At 43.8% G+C, this 19,304-nt stretch overlaps 1 protein-coding gene across 2 annotated transcripts in view; it reads right to left on the reverse strand.

Annotated features, from left to right (window-relative positions):
* Positions 1-210: 210 nt before the first annotated feature.
* The window catches only part of gab2 (GRB2-associated binding protein 2), a 29,253-nt gene continuing 10,159 nt past the window's right edge, over positions 211-19,304 (reverse strand). The window contains exons 2-10 of one of the 2 annotated variants that reach the window (XM_067246091.1): positions 15,178-15,478; positions 7,531-7,765; positions 5,350-5,930; positions 4,427-4,518; positions 4,033-4,312; positions 3,818-3,908; positions 3,254-3,356; positions 2,978-3,097; positions 211-2,830 (exon numbers count right to left, since the gene is read on the reverse strand). In XM_067246091.1, coding sequence (XP_067102192.1) covers positions 2,687-2,830; positions 2,978-3,097; positions 3,254-3,356; positions 3,818-3,908; positions 4,033-4,312; positions 4,427-4,518; positions 5,350-5,930; positions 7,531-7,765; positions 15,178-15,478 — 1,947 coding nt within the window. In that variant the 3' untranslated portion in view covers positions 211-2,686. Of the gene's footprint in view, positions 2,831-2,977; positions 3,101-3,253; positions 3,357-3,817; positions 3,909-4,032; positions 4,313-4,426; positions 4,519-5,349; positions 5,931-7,530; positions 7,766-15,177; positions 15,479-19,304 lie in introns of both variants that reach the window. The other variant, XM_067246090.1, reaches the window with a different exon arrangement.

The following is a 19,304-nucleotide window of genomic DNA, read 5'->3' on the forward strand; positions in this document are numbered from 1 at the left end:
CATTATATACTGTAGCCTAGTGTAGACAGAGGACTTAGGAATTTACCTTCTGACCTGTTTAAATGGTTGTACTTGACACCAACAGTAGAGGGGAGTAGCTCCTTGGTACTGAGAAGCCTAAATTAGCACAGTAATAATGCCACAGATTGAGTCCGCAGTATTTTTCTAATAACGTCATATAAAAGTTTAGACACATCTTCAACTGCACTTCAAGATTTATTTCATGTACACAGTTATAGTTTAACATAATACAGGAATAACAAAGATTTGCTTATCCCAAATGTACCACATTTGACTATCACATTGGCATTGTTTGGCATATTGCTTCCCAAAATCAAGGCAATTTGCATAAATTACTGTTAGTAGAGCAATGTTTCTTCTCTCTCACTTTTTCTTAGAATTTTTTACAGTTTCAACAGCAATACACATAATAAATTATTAAATTAATTCACAAGCAATCCATAACTGGATACAATGTTTTACAGTAGTAGCAACAGGAATGGTAAAATGAAGTCTACTTTTAGAGTATCTCAACTCTGAAAACTGACAGTGGAAATGAGAATATCAGTTCCATTGACTCAGTTTAGTTTAACATACTACAGCATACAATCTACCACAACACATACACAGGGTTTTCACTTTTAGTAGATCTCTCTCAAGACACAGTATCAGTTCACAGATACATTTTTTCTTTCAGTCGTTGTCTTTAGGTCTGAACTACTGTTCACATGGGAAGGCCTTAGTCAGTGCAATTTAACAACAGACCTCTCTCTGGAAGTATGGATCACATATCTATATTTCTAAAAGGTTAAGGTCTGCCTCCACATTGATTTGAGTCCACCTATGTACATTTCCCCGTTCCACCATTTCCAGTAAAAAAATTATGATAACAATAATACAAAAGCAGTAAAAATGGTAGAAAAACATTAGGATGTAACTTCTGCCAAATAACAATCATATAGCATTCCATGGCCACAATGTTGTTACACATGATTCCCCTATCAGGGGTCCCAGCCCGCACTGAAATACTGGACTTAGATACACAAATCAAAATAATATTGCCAATTATATATCCCACACAGATGAAATTGGTTATTAGTTAACAAATCATGAATGACAGCAATGTCTGAGTCAAAAGGAATGGGGACACACTTAGATGATATTAGTTTTAGAATGTATGATTATCCTGTGGATAACATTTCTATCCTGTAATTATTGTGTTGCAAATATTCTATGCTGCAATGTACACAATTATACTTGACTGTAGTGTGCTTCAGGCATTTGAAAAAAAGTGCCTATTACACTTTTGTAATAGCCTACACCACTAACGCTTAATACAACTGAATTACTTAGCAATTCCCATGTACCCACATTGTTTTGGGGATCAGTATTGTTATGTAGCTACGTGGTAGATAATGTAATTTAAAGTAAAGTGTTGATCGAAATATTATTGACAAATGATCCCAGGATTTCAGTATTACAAAATGCCTGATAACCATATGTGAAATAAATGTGAGTATGTTTGTGTGGGTAAAAGAGATAGAAAGAGAGAGAAAGAGAGATGTTGGAGCTTACAGAAGTAAATGTAATAACACTTTTCAGAAAACCTTGGATATGGCACCTCATATGGTGTTTTGTAATCAATGAACATCTACCTGGCATCATTAGTGAGTCCTACCCAAGAGCTGTTTCTTTTTCTCGAGGTAAACATTTCTAGAGTAAAGCATTATTTGAGTGTTATACCCACTTGTTCACCTTTCTCTGATGCATACTACATGCACATACTAACGAAAGGGACATCAGATTAATCTTCACAAATGTTTTTTTTTTTTTTTCACTGATGGACCAACATCTCATTAACTTGTATTTAAGGAGACCTGTTAACATAAGAGACTGTTCTTGGTAAATATAGATGACACACTGTCATTTGTACTGGCAAAAGCAACAGTCATTTGAAATGATCATTAAGGTTTCTGACAAAGACCTTATAAGGCTGCATTTAGTCTCTCTCAGCAGACATGCACAGCTGAAATAACTACCTGCAATAAAGAGAACCTTTTCACTAGTTTTGCAAGGCTCAGCTCAAATGAGCTTGCTTGAAGTCAAAGGCAAGAGTCTGACTAGCAATGAAAGGCTGCATGTTTGCATTCCTGATAAAATAACAGTATTGCACTGCCTCCCTCATTAGTTGCTGTAGCTAGTGTGGTCATAAACAGCAATACTGTCTTGATTGGCAGCAATTTGCTAATTTACCTGCTAAAGAGACAAAACATAAGACACCTCTACAAAAACAAAACAACAACTCAGCTCAGACAACTTCAGTGAAATACATGTACTGCGTACAGTACATATCAGGACTTAGAAGGCAAGTTGATTTCAGCTGACCATATCAGTATCAGTTGTCCATAGTATGCAGTAACAGTCTTTCCAAGGTGAACTTTGGCAGATTGGTTCATGGTAAGGCCTAATGTCCTGCATACACTGGCTGTGCAATGCACTGAAGGTGAACACAGAGGAAAGGCTTAGGCTTTGTAGGCTATGGCTTTATGTCCCCTCAGTCTCCTCCGTTACAAGACACAACAGAGGTCCAATTTGCCACCTTTCAGTGTTCATTCATTCCCAAAACGGAGTGGAGACGGTGAAATTAGCCTGTCACGAGAAGAGGGTCCTTGTTGCCAAGACCGCGTCAGGACTTGACCCCCTTGGTGGGCTCAGTAGACTGCCGCACATCTGTCCACTCTTGCATGGTGTTCTGCAGGGCCTGGGTCTTCTCCTTGTCCACCTGCACATAGTCCACCTTCTCGTCAGAGTTCACGGATGACGTGGACGGCTGCGAGTGACAGGAAAACCACAAGAGAGCGGAGGGAGAACGTGTTTCGTGAGAAACGATCGTCGCTTTGTGAATGTGGGACGGAAAAAGACACCTGTCTGTTGGAGTGTCGGCCCGTGTTTTTGTATTCTCTGCCTGTGCGCTTACCTTCCTGTGTGGACTCGGGGAGCCGGGCTGGAAGTCCAGTGCCAGGTAGTCCACGTTGCCACACTTCCTGGGGGCGGGGCTGCTGGTACCACTCACAGCTGGAGAGGTAGACGCCGGGTTCTGCTATAGAGGGTAGAGAGGAGAGGGATGGACAGCTTGAGACATCCCAGCTTCCCGGAATAGCTACTGTTTGCCATATACTGAAGGAAGAGGGTATCATATGTCATTAAAGTGAACGCACGAAGGTGCCATCTCCACATAGAAATCGGTGCTCACCATTGCCACATAATTCTCTTCACTGTCTGCTGAGTCTGTGCTGGTGATGCTCTGTGTGGAGATTGGTCGACAGTGCTGGGAGGACATGGAGTTCATAGCAGGCCTAAGGAAACAGGAGAGGTCTGTGAGGGCTCCTAGGGGCTGTTGTGCACTGCACTGCATCACCAGACTACATTACAACACTAGTTAGCCCTGGGGGTTAGGCTACAAAGATGCAAAGTCTCAGGACCCTGTTGGGTATATGTAGAACTACACTTTGGGATTTGACGAAAATAAAAGGAATATGTGGCTAAAGTGCTGACAACTTCAAGTATAGGATTTTTTCATCCATGATCAGATTGAATACATATGAATTCTAACCCTTCAACTGTTTCGTTCATCAATAACAAGAAAACAGCCCCAGTGAGCTGATCTATGACATATAATGCTCTAGTGAAGATAAAAAATCTGACAGAAGCCCATGTATTCTCTGCAAGATGTACAGAAGGCATAGATACAATATCATATGCAGAAGACTAGTAGATAAACCAGGAAGACGACTGGTGCTAATGATGCGAGACTCACATGGGTCTGGTCCAGGACATGGTGATTGGGCTCTTAAATGGCAGTTCATCAATGATTCCATTGTTTCTCAAGTCAAGAGGTGAAGGCTTTGCTAGGAACACAAAGAGAGGGGGTTTGAATACAAAACCTACAAACACATTGATAAAAGGATGCTGAAAGAAATCAAATTTAGGAGCAACAATCGACTGTAACTTAAGAGAAATCAAGACACTTACATTTCCTATTGGGTTTTAGATTGCGATTGATGGGTGGTGGTGTGACATCACTGAGGCGCCCAGGGCGGTGAGACAGGGAGGCAGTGCTCCCCTTACGGGCTGGAAGTGTTGCAGAGAACCCTGGGAAGTCAAAGTGGTGAGGTCCAGGACTCATGGGAATGTAGATGTTCTTGGGGCTGTCGGCCTGGGCAGCGTTGAGGGGGGAGGAGCCGGGGTTCATGGGTACATAGTTGTCCTCAGAGTCCCCGCTGTCTGAGCGGGTTAGAGGGGTCTTTGCTCTCTGTCGGTGAGGCCAAAACAGAAATTTTGATTCAAAACAGTCAAATAATTATTTTCTTGTATAAAAATACAGTGACAACTGTGTCTGTCGAGCGTAATGGAGGAGCCGACTCACCAGGTAGGAGCTTAGGCCATCTGATTCCACTGTCTGCCCTGAGTTGTTGAAATAGATCGGACGGTGATGGTTGTTAGTCTCAAAGGAGGAGCCTGAAGAGAGAGACAAGAGGAATGTTCCCATCAACATTCTTCCAAAACCACCACAACAGGTTCAGAGCTATAGGCAAGCTATACGTTTTTGTCCAGTCGGTTTCTATACAACGCACCTTATTTATCTGGATGCAGAGTACAGTAAATGAGTAAACCGATGGCTTTGCAGACGGAACAAATGTACATGGCATTTCATTATATGCTCCATTGCTTTATAATTAGTTTCTGGGAAAGCGTGGCATCAGGCAGCGCAGGTGTGGGACCAGCCTGGGGCCAGAGTGACAGGGTTCAGAGGTAACTTCCTGTTTCTGTGTCTGCAAGGGCTTATCTAGGCCGGCTCAGAGTGCGGCGTACCGAAGAGGCCGGGCATCGAGTCTTTACTCTTTTTTTTTTTTTTTTACTGCTTATCAGCCTGGAACAAGGCATTCTGGAACAGGCCACATGGCTAGAATTTCATTAGAGTCTCAGCAAAACAGCGTCTGCCAGACTAGCTCTTTGTCTCTGCTCAGCTGCTAGTGTTAAATCAGAACAGACAAAGACAGAGAGAGGAAAAGTAAAAGAGACAGATAGAAGAGTGTGTGCTGATACTCTGAGTCATGCAGCGAAAGAATCTTCTCTACACAGAACACGCTCTACACTTACCAAGGTACATTATGAATTATCATAACTTATCACTGACAGAAACAACCATAATAACGCAACAAAACTATTATTAATATATAACAAAACACATTATACCCTATTATGAAACAGCGCTGTCGAGCAAGTTCGAATAGATCTATCCTTCTACTGCATACCTTAGGCTGTCTGTCTTTCTGTATGTTTGTTTACCTCTGTGTAGTCGGATGTTCTCCACAGCCGGCAAGGTGTTTCTCCTTGGAATGACAGACACTGTCGTGGTCACCTCTCCATTGTTAGGGCTTCCCCACCTCCCCTCGGAGCCCTGGCTCGGCTTTGGTGGCCGGGGTGGTGGGGCACTGGAGCTCTCAGAGCTGGAGGGAGTCAGGGCATTGTGGTTCTTGTCAAAAGTCCGGGGGATCTGGTAGAAGGATCCAGGCGGGGTGGGGAGGTCGTAGTTGTCAGGCAGCCGTTCGTTATTGTGTGTGGCGGCAAGAGTGTTACAGGGCATCTTGAAGGTGTACACTTCCTCGTTTTCCAGCTCCAGATCTACCAGACCACCATGGGGAGGGCCCTCGGAGCTGTAGCCCCTCGGCAGGACGTAGCAGGCCTCCTGGGGGGAATCTGCGTGTGCAGGCAGCTGGTGTTTGCCAGGCTTGGGCAGGCTGTAGAAGCCATGCAGCTGAGCGCCCATGCCGTTGAGACAGTGGGAGAAGCCATGAGACAGTTTCTGCACCGCTGAGTCACTGCCCACAAACAGATTGCTGCGCGTGGCCTGAGAGAAACTGGCACTCCTAAAAACACACAGACAAGAGAGTTAGTCTTTCTGCAGGGCAGAAACAGCATCATCACAGATAGACATCTGCCATAACTTTCACTGCCAACATCTATCACATATGCTACTAAAACTAGTTAGCACTCATTAAGAGTGATGTAGGGTTCTATTCCCCATACGGCCACTAGAGGTTAGTGCAGCATTTCCTCTTGCAGCAAAACAACATGGATGGTTTTGACTGTAACATTTGCCTTGGATGAAACTGATGTTCTTTTATTTTGTCTTATGTTTCCTTGTTTCAAAATAAATACGAATTCACTGTTATACAGATGTTTTTGCATCTAATCTATCAACCAGGCTGTCTTTAGAACGTAGTGTGTTGATTTGTCCACTTCTGAGGAGAGGGAGGACATCCATGTTGAGAGGGTAACCTTTATCACAGTCCCCATGGCTTGACATGGCTTATTTACTGTATACCGGTATATGGAAAGACCTTACAGCTTGCTCCCCTCAGGTTGGACAGAGAGTATAATAAAACAAATAGAGACTTTAGTAGAATGGGACAAAATTAACGACACATACATTCACCCCCGAAAAAAGCAACTGGACTCTTCTATGAACTCGACTCAAACAGTACTGTGTTACGAATCATTAGAGGATGACATGTGTGAAATAACTGATCATGAGATCATTTGATCATCAACTCATGAGGATTTGCTCTCTTTCTGTTTGTCAGATGACATGTAGCATTGAATCAATTCTTTAAACATTCACTGCAGTCTCTGGTCTCTCCTCGGGAGTATAATCATTAATCAATATCTTTGTTCATCTCCATGCCCTCAATCACTGGGGCTCTGGACCTTACAAGAATGATTAACCCCTGACTGTACAACAAGCCGTGAGATCCATATGGAAACTCAGAGTGAGATGAAGCACAACCTGTCACCCAGTGGTCCTCATAAAATAAGGAAATAGATCAAAGGGAGAGGCGGAGTGACAGAAACATCTGCATGTGGATAGAAAGATAGAATGTGAGGTTTTGATTCCCTGCTTTTCCTTGGGGGCTCCCAGGACCAGATTGATGTGTTAATGTTGTGCTGGTCCCTGTGGCTGATCAGGCAGCCCAGCCCCATGGAAGTGATGAATTGCAGTCTTGGCCTCATTGATCATCTACTGTACAGGCCGGCCGCTGAATGGCATCATCATTAAGGCAGCCTCGGGTTCTTGGAAGTGGTCATGATGGCAGTGCGTGCAGGAGTGAATGTTAATTATAAACTTGGGAGGATTATTTAGCATAAAACACACTGGCAACTAATTTTTACACTGAGCAGTAGGGCTGGGCAAACACTGATACACACAGGCAGACACAAACATCCACGCACACACACACACACACACGCACACACACACACACACACACACAGAGAGCACTGTCAAAGCCTAGTACAATGTCTGCATTATCACACCCCTGAGAGCATGGGCAGCTTCTCTCAGCAGCAAAGGTTCCCCCCCCCCCCCAACTGCTCTGAGGTTCAGGATGTGCTGCAACCTGGATGTTGACCTGCATTATGGGATGACAGGAAGTCAACACAGGGGCAGCAGGGGGTCATGGTCCTTACCGTGAGCCCTCTGTCTTCCTGCTCATGCACTGGTGGAGGAGAAGGTAGTCCTGGGGGGCGCTGTTGGACAGCGAGCCATGGTGGGTGTGGCGGACTGGGACGTCGAAGGTGAAGAGGACTGGCTGGCTGGAGTGGACAGGGGCAGATGACTTGCGCTCCCCAATCAGAGGGGCCATCGAGCCAGTGACATCTGCAGCAAGAGACCGGGGCATATGGACCGTGGATGACCTGCCATCTGGAACAACCACCAAGGAAAGAGAGGAGAGGGGTGATTTACTTAGGGGCTCATTTACATGCGGAAGGAAAATATTTGATCATTTTGTTCCTAAGATTGTAAACAAGTCAAATCTCCACTTGTCATGCTAAATCATCTATAGTCATTCTGTATCATGTGGTATTCATTTGGTGCATCACAGGGTCAGCAGATAAGCTCAGTTTAACCCTCCATAATCAATGAAGTCAAAGGCTGAAGAAGTTCAATTGAAGATTCTAAGTGTTAACAATCACATAGACGTGTATTCAATAGCTTTAAGCATTAGCTCCAAACAAAATCAATATAGAAGAGGTATTAGGATCAACACAGAGAAAATCCTTCTTTGCCCACGTTCACTAAAAACTTGACCTTAATTATCCCACATCTAAAGTTGTTGACTCGGGGGTTCTGCTCAGTGAGATTTTGGGGGGGCTCTACGTTCTTCTGCAGTTCCGCCTGTGTGAACAGCATGTCCTTTTTCCTGTTGTTCCTGAGTGACATCTCTGATATCTACGCTGTGGGGCTACAGACTAAAGGCAAATCTCAGGCCTCAGTTCTGGAAATAGACTGGGCAGAGGGCCAAAACCAGGAAGTGCACATGACCCCACTTACTCAATGGGGACTGGCGGAGAAGAAGAGTGGGCAGCCCACTGATTCATCCCCCCATCAGTGCTGTGCAGAACTAACCTCTGGGAGGAAAACAGCCATACATTTGAAACACTTAATTCTTCTAAGACCCCTCACTGGTTTTCAACAGACACGTACTGGTTCTTAGATTATGACAAAGTAAAGAAGGTTTACAGAAATCCAAAAGTAAACTTTCCTCCTTGTAGATACATACTAAAATATCTATTCACTTTAGCATGGCACCTTTGTAAAACAGCTCAAAGATTTATTTGGGACTAATCATAACATTCCTGAGCCAGTGAAGTGTACATGTGTATGGATGACCATAAAAACGGACTATAACTGCTGTGACTTACTGGCAACATGGGACTGGAGTGCGTGAGGGGGGGGACTGCAGCAAAAGTTGGTTGAAATAGGTCACATCCCTGCCTGAGGGGAGGGGAGGCCGCCATTGTCCCATGGTCAGGGGACTCCGGCCCAGTGGACATGAGAGATGTCAGGCCTGAAGCCACTAAGGCAGGACTTCCACAAATGGACCTCAATTATGCGAGTGTTAGAGGGCTCCTGCTCTCTCTAGGCTAGTTAAGGCAACATCTCCATGCTCTGTAAAAAGCTCTCAGCCAGTGCGGTGAGTACTAGGCTCTCTGACATGGGTAGATATATTGATCTGTTGTGGTGAGTGCCTTTCAGAGGGAGCGGCCATGAAGCTAAAATAGGTCCAAAGAGAAAGTGCAAAACAACATGGCTACTCTGGCATGATGCTGTAACAGTAAACGTCAGTTACAAAAAGAGCTGGCTGCAGCTCAGCCTGTTGACTGTCACCATAGTTTCTCCTTAATGAAGGAAATTATTAGTGCGGCAAGAGAGGAGAAATCTAAATTTGGCAGGATATAGGAGTCAAAAACACAGCTATTCCGGGTCAAAGAGAGACTCGGTTCATGAGCAATTTTCCAATTACGTTCTATAATATATCACCTACTGTCTCATCTGCTGCGTGGACATAATCTAATATAGAAGCTTCTGGTCTGCGGAGGCCAGAATTAGAATTCTGCTGGATCACTGAGGACAAGGACGGCTTTGTAGAGGACTCATTTCCCCTTTGTACACTCCTAACTAGACAAGGATGCTAGTACAATATAAAAGAAGGCATACAAAATCTCAGCCACCTCCTGAAAGGAAGTAAGACAGAATGTGTTTAAAAGCTCACATATTTTAAGAAATTAGTAGTTCTGACCTCAAAGTCTGACTAGTTGACATTCGTGATTTAAAGGATTTATAACATAACATTTCATGATTAAATCTACTTTGCAGTTATTTTATAACTATTACTCCCACTTTCCTTTGCTATTCCTATTGCTATTGTTTATTACAGTAAATGTAAAACTCACTGAAATATGATTTTGTTTCCTCCTGTTGTTGTAATCATTGTATTAAAGCGCAACCCATGGGCTTTTGTGATACCAGACCTTACAATATATTGGATAGTCGATATATGTTCTTTTAATCTTTCAAAACATATCTATCTACGTTTGCCTTTTATTTAAGGATTCCTCCCTGTTCCTGGAAAAAAGCAATTTCCTTAACAGGTTTGAACGAGATAGCTTTTTGGAAGATAACCCAAGGGATAAGCCATATGAGTGGGTGCCTCAACAGAAATTCCGTTACTGTATCTGTCCTATGGGGCTCCAATCCACTTTTCCTGAGGTCCCTGGACCACCTCTGTGCTCTTGGTAGATACACCAGGGGGTCCACAAGGCTGTGCATCTTAAGAAGAGAATTAGCATTTGCTCCTGCCTAGAACTGGTACATTAAATGAATACGACCTATCCGATCCTTGTTCCTGAGAGAGTTCAACTCTCTGCCTAGGAGGTTGTCACTGGTTGTCACTGTCCTCTCTGGTACTGGGACACCACTGAGTTGAGGGGGAGCTGAGCTTCTGTTGCAACTGGGTGGAAGGCGATGAGGGGGGGGGGGGGGGGGGAGAAGAACGTTGGAGGGGGAGATGGCTTCTTTTCCTGCTGCTGTTACAGCTCCTGCAGCTGCTGACTTGAGTGTAATTAACAAAGTGACAAGACTCCCCCCCCCACTCCCTCCCTGTTAGTGGAGTAAAGGAGAGCAGAGCGAGGACTGAAGAGGGCTCTGTGATCCCATTACTCCCACTACCTACTTCCCTCTTTCATGTTGTCCATCCCTCCCTCCCTCCACTCTCAGCCGGCCTGGCCCGCAGCATCATGTGAGCACCACCCAGGACCACACCGCAACATCAATTTTCCCCACAACGCTGACTGATCAATAGCCTAAAAAGCCTTGCTTTGTTTAGACTGGTGAATCGAAAAATGAGTTTAGCTCATTTTAGAAAGAAGCAATCCCCCCCCCTCCCCTTCTGTTCCATTCTATAAATGAAACACAGTGATCTGCAGGATAGAGCCCATCTATGGATTTCAACGAGTTTGTCATGACAGAAGATTGTGTTTCATTCTCTCTTTGGAGAAGATACCATACCAGTCATTCATACCACCATTCATACCAGTCATACTTGGAACTGACCACCCCCAAGCCTGTGGTCTGCAATGAAGACAACACATTACAGCTAGGCAGAAGACAATGTGTGAGTGTATAATGACAGTCTTAGTTTTCTAGTTCAAGATGTAAATGTAAATGTAGTTCAAGATTGGAAACAAGATATAAGTCGATCTAGTCAATCTAGCATCACTGAAATCTTGCGACCCTTTCCCCAGTCTCAGACAGTTTTCACTCTAGATCTTTGAGCACAAAGTGGGCTTCCAACAGTACGCTGACCTTAATTCTACACTTAGTTCAATAGCCTCGCCTACTACAATTTATTTGTTTTGGGAGGTGTCACTCACTGTCAGAAACTGCTCTTTGATCCTCGACTATTTCTCTGACTGGTACTGTTTCACCCTCCAACAGTTACTAGTCAATCAGATTACCAGTCAGACCTTACAGGCAGGATTTCTGTTTAGAATCAAGCAAATGGAAGTGTGGAACAGGAGACCACAGGGGGGTAGAATGAGAGGGGATTGAATTTAGGTTTGGATATAGGGGGGTTAGAACAAAGGTTGTGATTGATGAGATGCTGTTCCATTCATTAGATTGCGCTTGGGGGTGGGTCTCCCTGGGAACAGACACATGCCACACTGCCAGCCAGTACTACCACTAACAGGCAGTAGCAGACAGGCAGGCTCTTACTATTGCAGATGTGCTTCCCCTAGGTTTTTGTTTTTGTGTTGAATGCTTAGGCTTTATGGATATGGCAATCGATTGTTGTCTTGTCGTGATGCTTGTTATTGATCAGATAAATGATAGCTCCTCTTAAAGGGGTCTTTAATCTAATGAATATGTTTTCCATCATGTCACCATACATTTGCCTTAAAATGTATTGTATATCTATTTAGTTACTGCCCATCAGTAACATATACTTTTTTATTTTATATCATACTGGTACATTGATTAAATATAAACTAAATAATATAGGATTTTGAGGTGCTCTAATCTTCCACTGTAAAATCTGTGAACATCCCTTTTTCCCTGTGTGCTGCCAGGGAAACCAGTGGTGGTATTTTGGGATGCATAGCAGCGGCAGCAGAGGCTACCAGTCCCAGCCAGAAGGCAGAGTGGCATCAGCAACCTGACCTCACTGCACCATGGAGTCTCATTATTTCAACTAAAATCAATGGCTGTGAAGGGCACTTTGGGAGGGGACAAACATCCACATGCTAGAGAGGAAAATAGAACATAAGCACAGAGTTGGAGAAGAGAGAAACGGAGAACACATTGAGATTGATGGTGAGAAAGAAACAATAAAAAATGGATAAAGAGAAAGACAAAGACAAAGAGAGAGAGAGCACACTGAGAGAGATGTTTAATAATGAGCTGCTCCCAGAATTTGCCCTTGGCTAACCTTAGTGCCTGTCGCAGGAGTGGCTGCAGCCCTGGTGAACTGTTCACTTCAGACTGAGAGACAGCCAGCCAGAAAAGGTAGGTGGGCAGACAGACCTACAGAAACTGTAGGCGAACAGCACTGAACAGCGCCAATTGCAGGTATCTCTTACCACTGAATGGAATAACCCATTCACACCAGGCCTAAAATAAGCAATAAACACACACTCCAGACACGAAGATGAGCTGATGTTTATATGACAGCAGTATGGCACACTGTTCTGATGTTTTCAGTGTGAACCATCTGTGATGTGATAGTGTTAATGCTTCAGTGAAATAACTAACATTGGTGCCTGAGGCCTTACACCTGTTTCCTCCCCCCGCCAGAAACAGAATTGCCACTGTTTTTCACAATTCCTTAGTGCTTCAACTACCTGAGAAACAGACAGTGAGAGCAGACAGACTGACAGTGGATGATGGAAGATGTTTGTGCAAGTTTACTCAGCCATGGCCATCGCCTTCCTTTCCTTTTTACTAGACTGTCAACATGTTTTCCAACACCCAACTGACATCATGAGATACACACGGTGTCCCTGTGCATGCAGATAAACAACCAGATCCCTGCTCTAAACAGAAAGGAAACAAACATTTGATTTGGGTTTTGAATGATGAGGGTTATTCCCAGGGAGTAAAGACATCTTTCTGCTGTCTTGTTTGGTCCTGACCTAACTAAGACACAGCACATCTGGAAGACACTGAGTCATCTTTGTGTCAGGGCGGTGCTCATCTGATGTCATACAGCACACACACACACACACACACACACTAACACATCCCACAAGCCTGAATCCGATGGGTACCATCCATTATTCTGCATTTTATTTCATGTAAGTCTGGAGCAGTTTTTGTTAAGAGGTGAGTTTTGCAGCAGAGTCCCGTTCCTTCTTCTCCACACTGAGCATCCTAAGCACTGAGCATCCACCACCCATCTTCACTGCTTGATCATGGCACTGCAGAATCTGCTGGGACCGCAACATATTTTATTCTTACAATAGATTCAGGGCAGGTTGAGTCAAGGTTATTTTTCTCCACAGAAGATTTTAGCTTGGGCTTCAATTGAACAGGTTTGGGTAGTACCTCACCGAAGCAAACACACACACAGGCATACACGCGCACACACTCAAACGCTATTATACCAGCTATGGCCCGAGGCTCCTATTGGGTTTGCATATGAGGTTTAAAAAGAAGGTTGAGGAGTAATGTACTGTAACTCACTCACACATTGCCGATGGCAACCTGATACTAGCCTGGGGATCTGGGAGGCCGTGCACTGCCTAACCCTTATCTAAAGAGGGGCGGGGTGATTTGCATTGCGGAGGACTAGACAGTCAAGGCACATGAACGTTTCCAACCCCTCTTTATAGGGCAACTGGTTTATGTCGACCGTGATGGCTGTGTGTGTATACTATTGCAGTATGTTTGAACAAGCCAGTGGTAGGCCCATAGGCACCCTCCAGAAGAAGGTCAGACAGGGTTCTGATCTACTGGGCTGAGACTAGGATAAGACCGCCAAAGAGCATGTGCAGGATGTTATGATCTCTCCACCCAGACCCAGTCTCTGATGGTGCTTCTCTAGGTCTACGCACCTGACAAAGAAGCACTGAGGAATACAGGGTAAAAAAAATAAGAATACTCACATGCAGTAGTAAACAGGTAATGAGTAGCAGGGAGTTTACAGTACAGACGTATCCACTGAAGGATGAGGATATTATATTAGACAGGAATGCCTTTATCCACCAAGATGATTTGAGGTTTAGGACCAAAGGGTCTCAATCTGTAGTCAATCAATATAGTTTGGTATATATCTCATCTCATTGTTGCCACACATGCTCACTGTCAGAGCCCCACCCACACAGATTCCTCAAGCAAACTGAGGCTACAGGACCAAAGGCAGACATAACACCACCACCACACGCACACATACACAGACCTCTCCACACACACACAAACACACACTATGGCTGCTCAATCTAACATCTGGCCATTTTAAAGTGGTATTACAGATCATCAGACCTAAAGTTTAAACATGTGAGAATGTGATCCTTCCATTTCCCCTTCAAGGGACACAATGTAAAATGTGGATTTGTAACTTTTTAACAAAAAACTTTCCAGTGTAAAGTTCATCTTGTCTCTTTAAGCGGTCTTTTGAGGCATTGGAAATGGAAACATGACCGTTAACCTTGGCCATCCATATCAATAAGTCACTTATGGGCTTTAAGATCTGCTAACAGCCTTTTCTCTCTGCAGGAGATGATAGACAGAGATCAGTCCTGTTCTCTAACAAAACAAAAAAGAAAAAAAAAATCAATAAAACCAATCCCCATTTAGAAGGGGTGTTCCAGTCCTACCTTCTCAAATAACAGAAGTGGAAAAACATTTGATATTCTTCTCTGCTCTGTCTTTTAAGAATAGAGAGAGGAAACTACAGATAAGTGTCTGTGTTTTCTGACTGTGTCTACAGCCAACAAGTACAAAATTAACAAAGACAGAATTCGAATCAATTTGGTACTACTAAAACAAAACGTCCCTATCTCTCATTTCAACAACCCATTACTGGTAATGAGATCCTCTCTAGCACAGCCTTGTCTGGGATCCCCAGGTGTATAAAATCATGAAACACGATTTGAAAGGCCTGCAAAGAGTGAGAGACCGACCAAGAGAGAGAGAGAGAGAGAGACCTGCAAAGAGTGAGAGACCGACCAAGAGAGAGAGAGAGAGAGAGAGAGAGAGAGAGAGAGAGAGAGAGAGAGAGAGAGAGAGAGAGAGAGAGCGAGAGAGAGAGAGAGACTCAGGGTCAGGGGTCATACCATGGTTATCCTCTGATTGGTTGAATCCGCAGAGCTGACAGATGGAGCGGACCCACTTGTTCATCTCTTCCTCTGTCTCGGCCACCAGGTAGAAGGTCCGGTCTGAGGTCTTGATGTCGAACACAAAGCTGTCCTGGAACTCCTTCCTCTTGAAGGTGAGGCCTGCATCCACCTGTTCGCAACAGTGCAGGTCTATGATACGAATGGGCTTCTTGGAGTGGTCATTCTTGTAGTACTCCAGGACATCCGGGTCACCACTCATCCGCCCGCTACGCAGAATAAACCAACGTTTCTTCCATGCCTGACACACAAACAGAATCACAGTTTACAAAACACACATCCACAAGAGATCCAGTGATGGTAAACGCCAATTTTGTCAAATACATTTTCCATTACATAACTTGTAATGGAAAATTACAAGTTATGTAATTGAGTTCTTAGTCAATAGCACTTCCTATCATAGATGCTTTCAAGAACTTAGTTGACTAAGTTTATCAGGTTATGTCCCCATAGAAAGTGTTCAAAACACTTGGGCAACAGTTAGGGTGAAAACTTTGATCTGACAGCAGATATTGTTCAGAGGAAGAGATGTCGGCTGTACATGTATTTTTCGGCGTCTTAGAATGTGCGTGTGGTTTGGAGAATGGAGGGGGGCCGGTGGTTAGGATGTTGCTTGTTCGAGACAGGTGTTACTCCCCCTCTCTATTTCCTGCACTGCTGTGCTTATATCCCTCTGTCAGGGAAGAGAGGCGGTGCAGCACTTCTGACATGAAAAAAGCTCCTTTCTGACAGCTTGTCTCCAGCAAACACACCTGCAGACTGGGGTCCGCCCTCTGCCTGAGCTGAGACAGAACTGACAGCCAGTAAGAATGAGCAGAGAGCATGTGGGCTGGCTACGCAGGTAAGGCAGACTGTCAACAAACAAACCCCATCACGAACAATGGGGCGTTGTTGACACTCACTGGCCAATACAGACGGGAATCAGCAGGGACCCGATACGATACTATCACAATACTTAAGTGGCGATTCGATATGTATTGCAATTCTGTAAGTATTGTGATTCGATATTAGGATTTCTTACAATTTATTTTGGTTATTAAAAAAAACACTGGACCATGAAAAACTGTTGAATCATACCTTCAAATACAACACAGTCAAATTCACTTAGAGCTTTCCAAGTTTTATTTCAAGTTTTAATTCCTAAAACTTAACATTAACTTCAGGACTGCAGGGAAGGCAATAGAGAAGAAAAAAAAAGTGCCGAATTATTGTATAGCCCCTGTCAACTGCACACAAACTGACAGATTAAGAAATGTATACCACTTAGGCAACTTTTAAACAAAAAATAAATATGAACAAAAAGTAGGCTATGCTTCACTGATGTTTGCATGTAGGCTATGCAAAGCTAGTGCATGGGTATGTTTAGATTATTGTGCAAAAACAAGCGCTGGTCAACATGCTCTGGGTTGAGGTTGCTCGGGATTGTGTACGTCGACTCTAAAGTGTAAATAATGTTACGAAACCTGTATTTTCGACCACACTATAAGGACAAAGGTCTTTGCATTTAAAATTAGAGATCGATTCTGTTATGCGATTAGCCTTTTCTGAACTGCTGGGGAGCTTACTGAAACATGTATCCCGCGTTCGTTGTTTGCTGCTAGCAGGTTTGGCTTCCTCCGCTGATTTGTCTGATAACTCAGGGTAGTGTCGTGTGATATGGGCATGGGTATTTTGGTGGTATTACCACAATACTTTATCTTTCCGTGAGATAGTTTGCAGACAGCATTGCTCATGTCTAACTCATTTTTTCCTCGTAAATTATGAAAGCCAAAGTTCTTCCAGATTCCCCCCCCCCCATCCCTACTGGCCAACCTAGTATGCGCGTTCTCTACACACAGTAGGGATAGGGAGAGCAACAGTATCTCAAGTCAAATGCAACCCTTTACACAAATCCTCGAATGTATTTAGCCCCGTTGTAACTGGAACCAGAAGAACAAAGCAGTCAGAGAGAAGGGACAGTTAGTGCAAGGCAGCAGCCTGTGCCTGTGACTGGAGAGGCAGCGCAGTTCAATACGTTTCCCAGTGACAGCCTTAAAGGCCCCTCTGTCCTCCATGTCCGGAGACAAAGGAGGAGGATGGAACTGGGGGCTTTGGCCATCTGCCAGCAGAGCACTTCCGCCCAGCGTCTCTCACATCCAGGCTGCTGACACAGAGGATCCTGCAGGCCCGCTCTCTCTCCATCAACACAGACACCTCCTTCACTAGGCCAGGGAACCAAAACCACTCTTTCCGATGCCCAACCCCCCTGCACACACACAAGCACACGCACACACAATGGAAAAATGGATCATGCTGTGTCTCCTGTGTTTTCCTAATGTCTGTTGTTGATCTCTGCTATGGCTTTCTCACACTCTTGTGGGTGGAAGAATATGTAAGTCTATACTTCCTTGCCAGGGAAGATACATTGTATCTGCACGTGACCTAATGTATCCCATTTGTACTTATGAAGAGGCTTAAACTGCTATAGATAATAATACATTAACATCTGCAACATTGAAATGAGATGTAGCCCATCAGACTCGCACACCTCAACCTTCCATACTTTATTGTTGATGCACACATGAATAATTATGCAAATGAGATATTTCCATATTTTCAAATGAACATTAAAAAATACATAACTTACTTTGTTTACATTTACATTTAGTCATTTAGCAGACGCTCTTATCCAGAGCGACTTACAGTAAGTACAGGGACATTCTCCCCGAGGCATGTAGGGTGAAGTGCCTTGCCCAAGGACACAACGTCAGTTGGCATGACCGGGAAGCGAACTGGCAACCTTCGGATTACTAGCCCGATTCCCTCACCGCTCAGCCACCTGACTCCCTTGTTAATACATAAAAGTTGGATAATTTGAAAAACAGTTCAAACTATTGCAAGGCACTTACAATGGGTTATTGATTCATACCTTGGACAAATGTATTGAAAACCTTCCACTGTAATAATTAGACGCAGTTAGGTAGAAGAGAACCCAACCTGGTCAGAAAGAAGAATAAGGAAAATGTTCTTGAGAAAATGCATACTGGGTGATATCATCTCCAGTGGCTAGCAGAGGGTCCACCTGAGGGCCCGAGGTTAGCCTTTTTCTCATTTCATTTTCTACCAGACTGATAAACGTAGTCATCTAGTGGAAGGAACAGGTTTAATGGCTCTGATAGTGCACTGGTTCTGCAGCATGCATTTTAACATAGTAGTTTCCATCAGCTGCCAGCAGGAAGCTAAAATTCCCAGCAACAACACTTCCTTTGATTAAGAAAGAGGTAGCGCTGTCATTATTTGCTGTTGTTAACGTATCCTTACTGCATCCTTGTTTAGTGGCTTGAGGGTGTGGTTACACAAAGACAAGTTTAAAAAACATTTGACACCAGGAAGAAATTGCCAACCAACTAGTGACAGGCTGTTTAATTACCTAAAAACAAACTAGGCTATATTTTATAGTGAAATTCACCACCATACATAGATATCCTTATAGTAATGAAAAAGGCTTTGGGTGCCAAACAAGGGAATACGATAAGAGAAGACTACTGCTAAGCTCTACTTTGCTCCATCGTGAAGACATTGCTCACATATTTCTGCTGCACCTTGAACATAATTCTTTCTTCACCTAACATGGTTTCAGTTATTGGTTAATCTTTCCTCTCAGAGGGAGACTTAGTGGGCACAGTTACCCATGGATTCCTTATTTAAATATATGGCATTTTCCAGGGAGGAGCAAAGTGAGTCATAAACTGTTGCCTGGTCAGTTCACTATGACCCTGGTGGAATATTCTTGTCCAATCCATTAACAGAACCAGAACAAAATCAATGGATCACCGACTGGGTATTAGCAACTACTTCAAGAAGTTTTGTAATAAAAAAATGGAGTAAGTAGGTTTTCCACAAGAAGTAAAAAGGGTAAAGGGTTCACTAATACAGTTAGTTACATAAGTGACATGTGGTTGCCCATGGATGGAGCTAGCCTCACTGCACTGGCATTTAACAGACAGGCATGGGGTAAAAAAGCAGTGGCAGGTGCATAAAATAAAAAAATAATGAAAGGCAAAAAAAGACTCAGAGAGTCATGAATT

The sequence above is a fragment of the Osmerus mordax genome, chromosome 11, assembly GCF_038355195.1.
Source record: "Osmerus mordax isolate fOsmMor3 chromosome 11, fOsmMor3.pri, whole genome shotgun sequence".
Lineage (NCBI taxonomy): Eukaryota > Metazoa > Chordata > Actinopteri > Osmeriformes > Osmeridae > Osmerus > Osmerus mordax.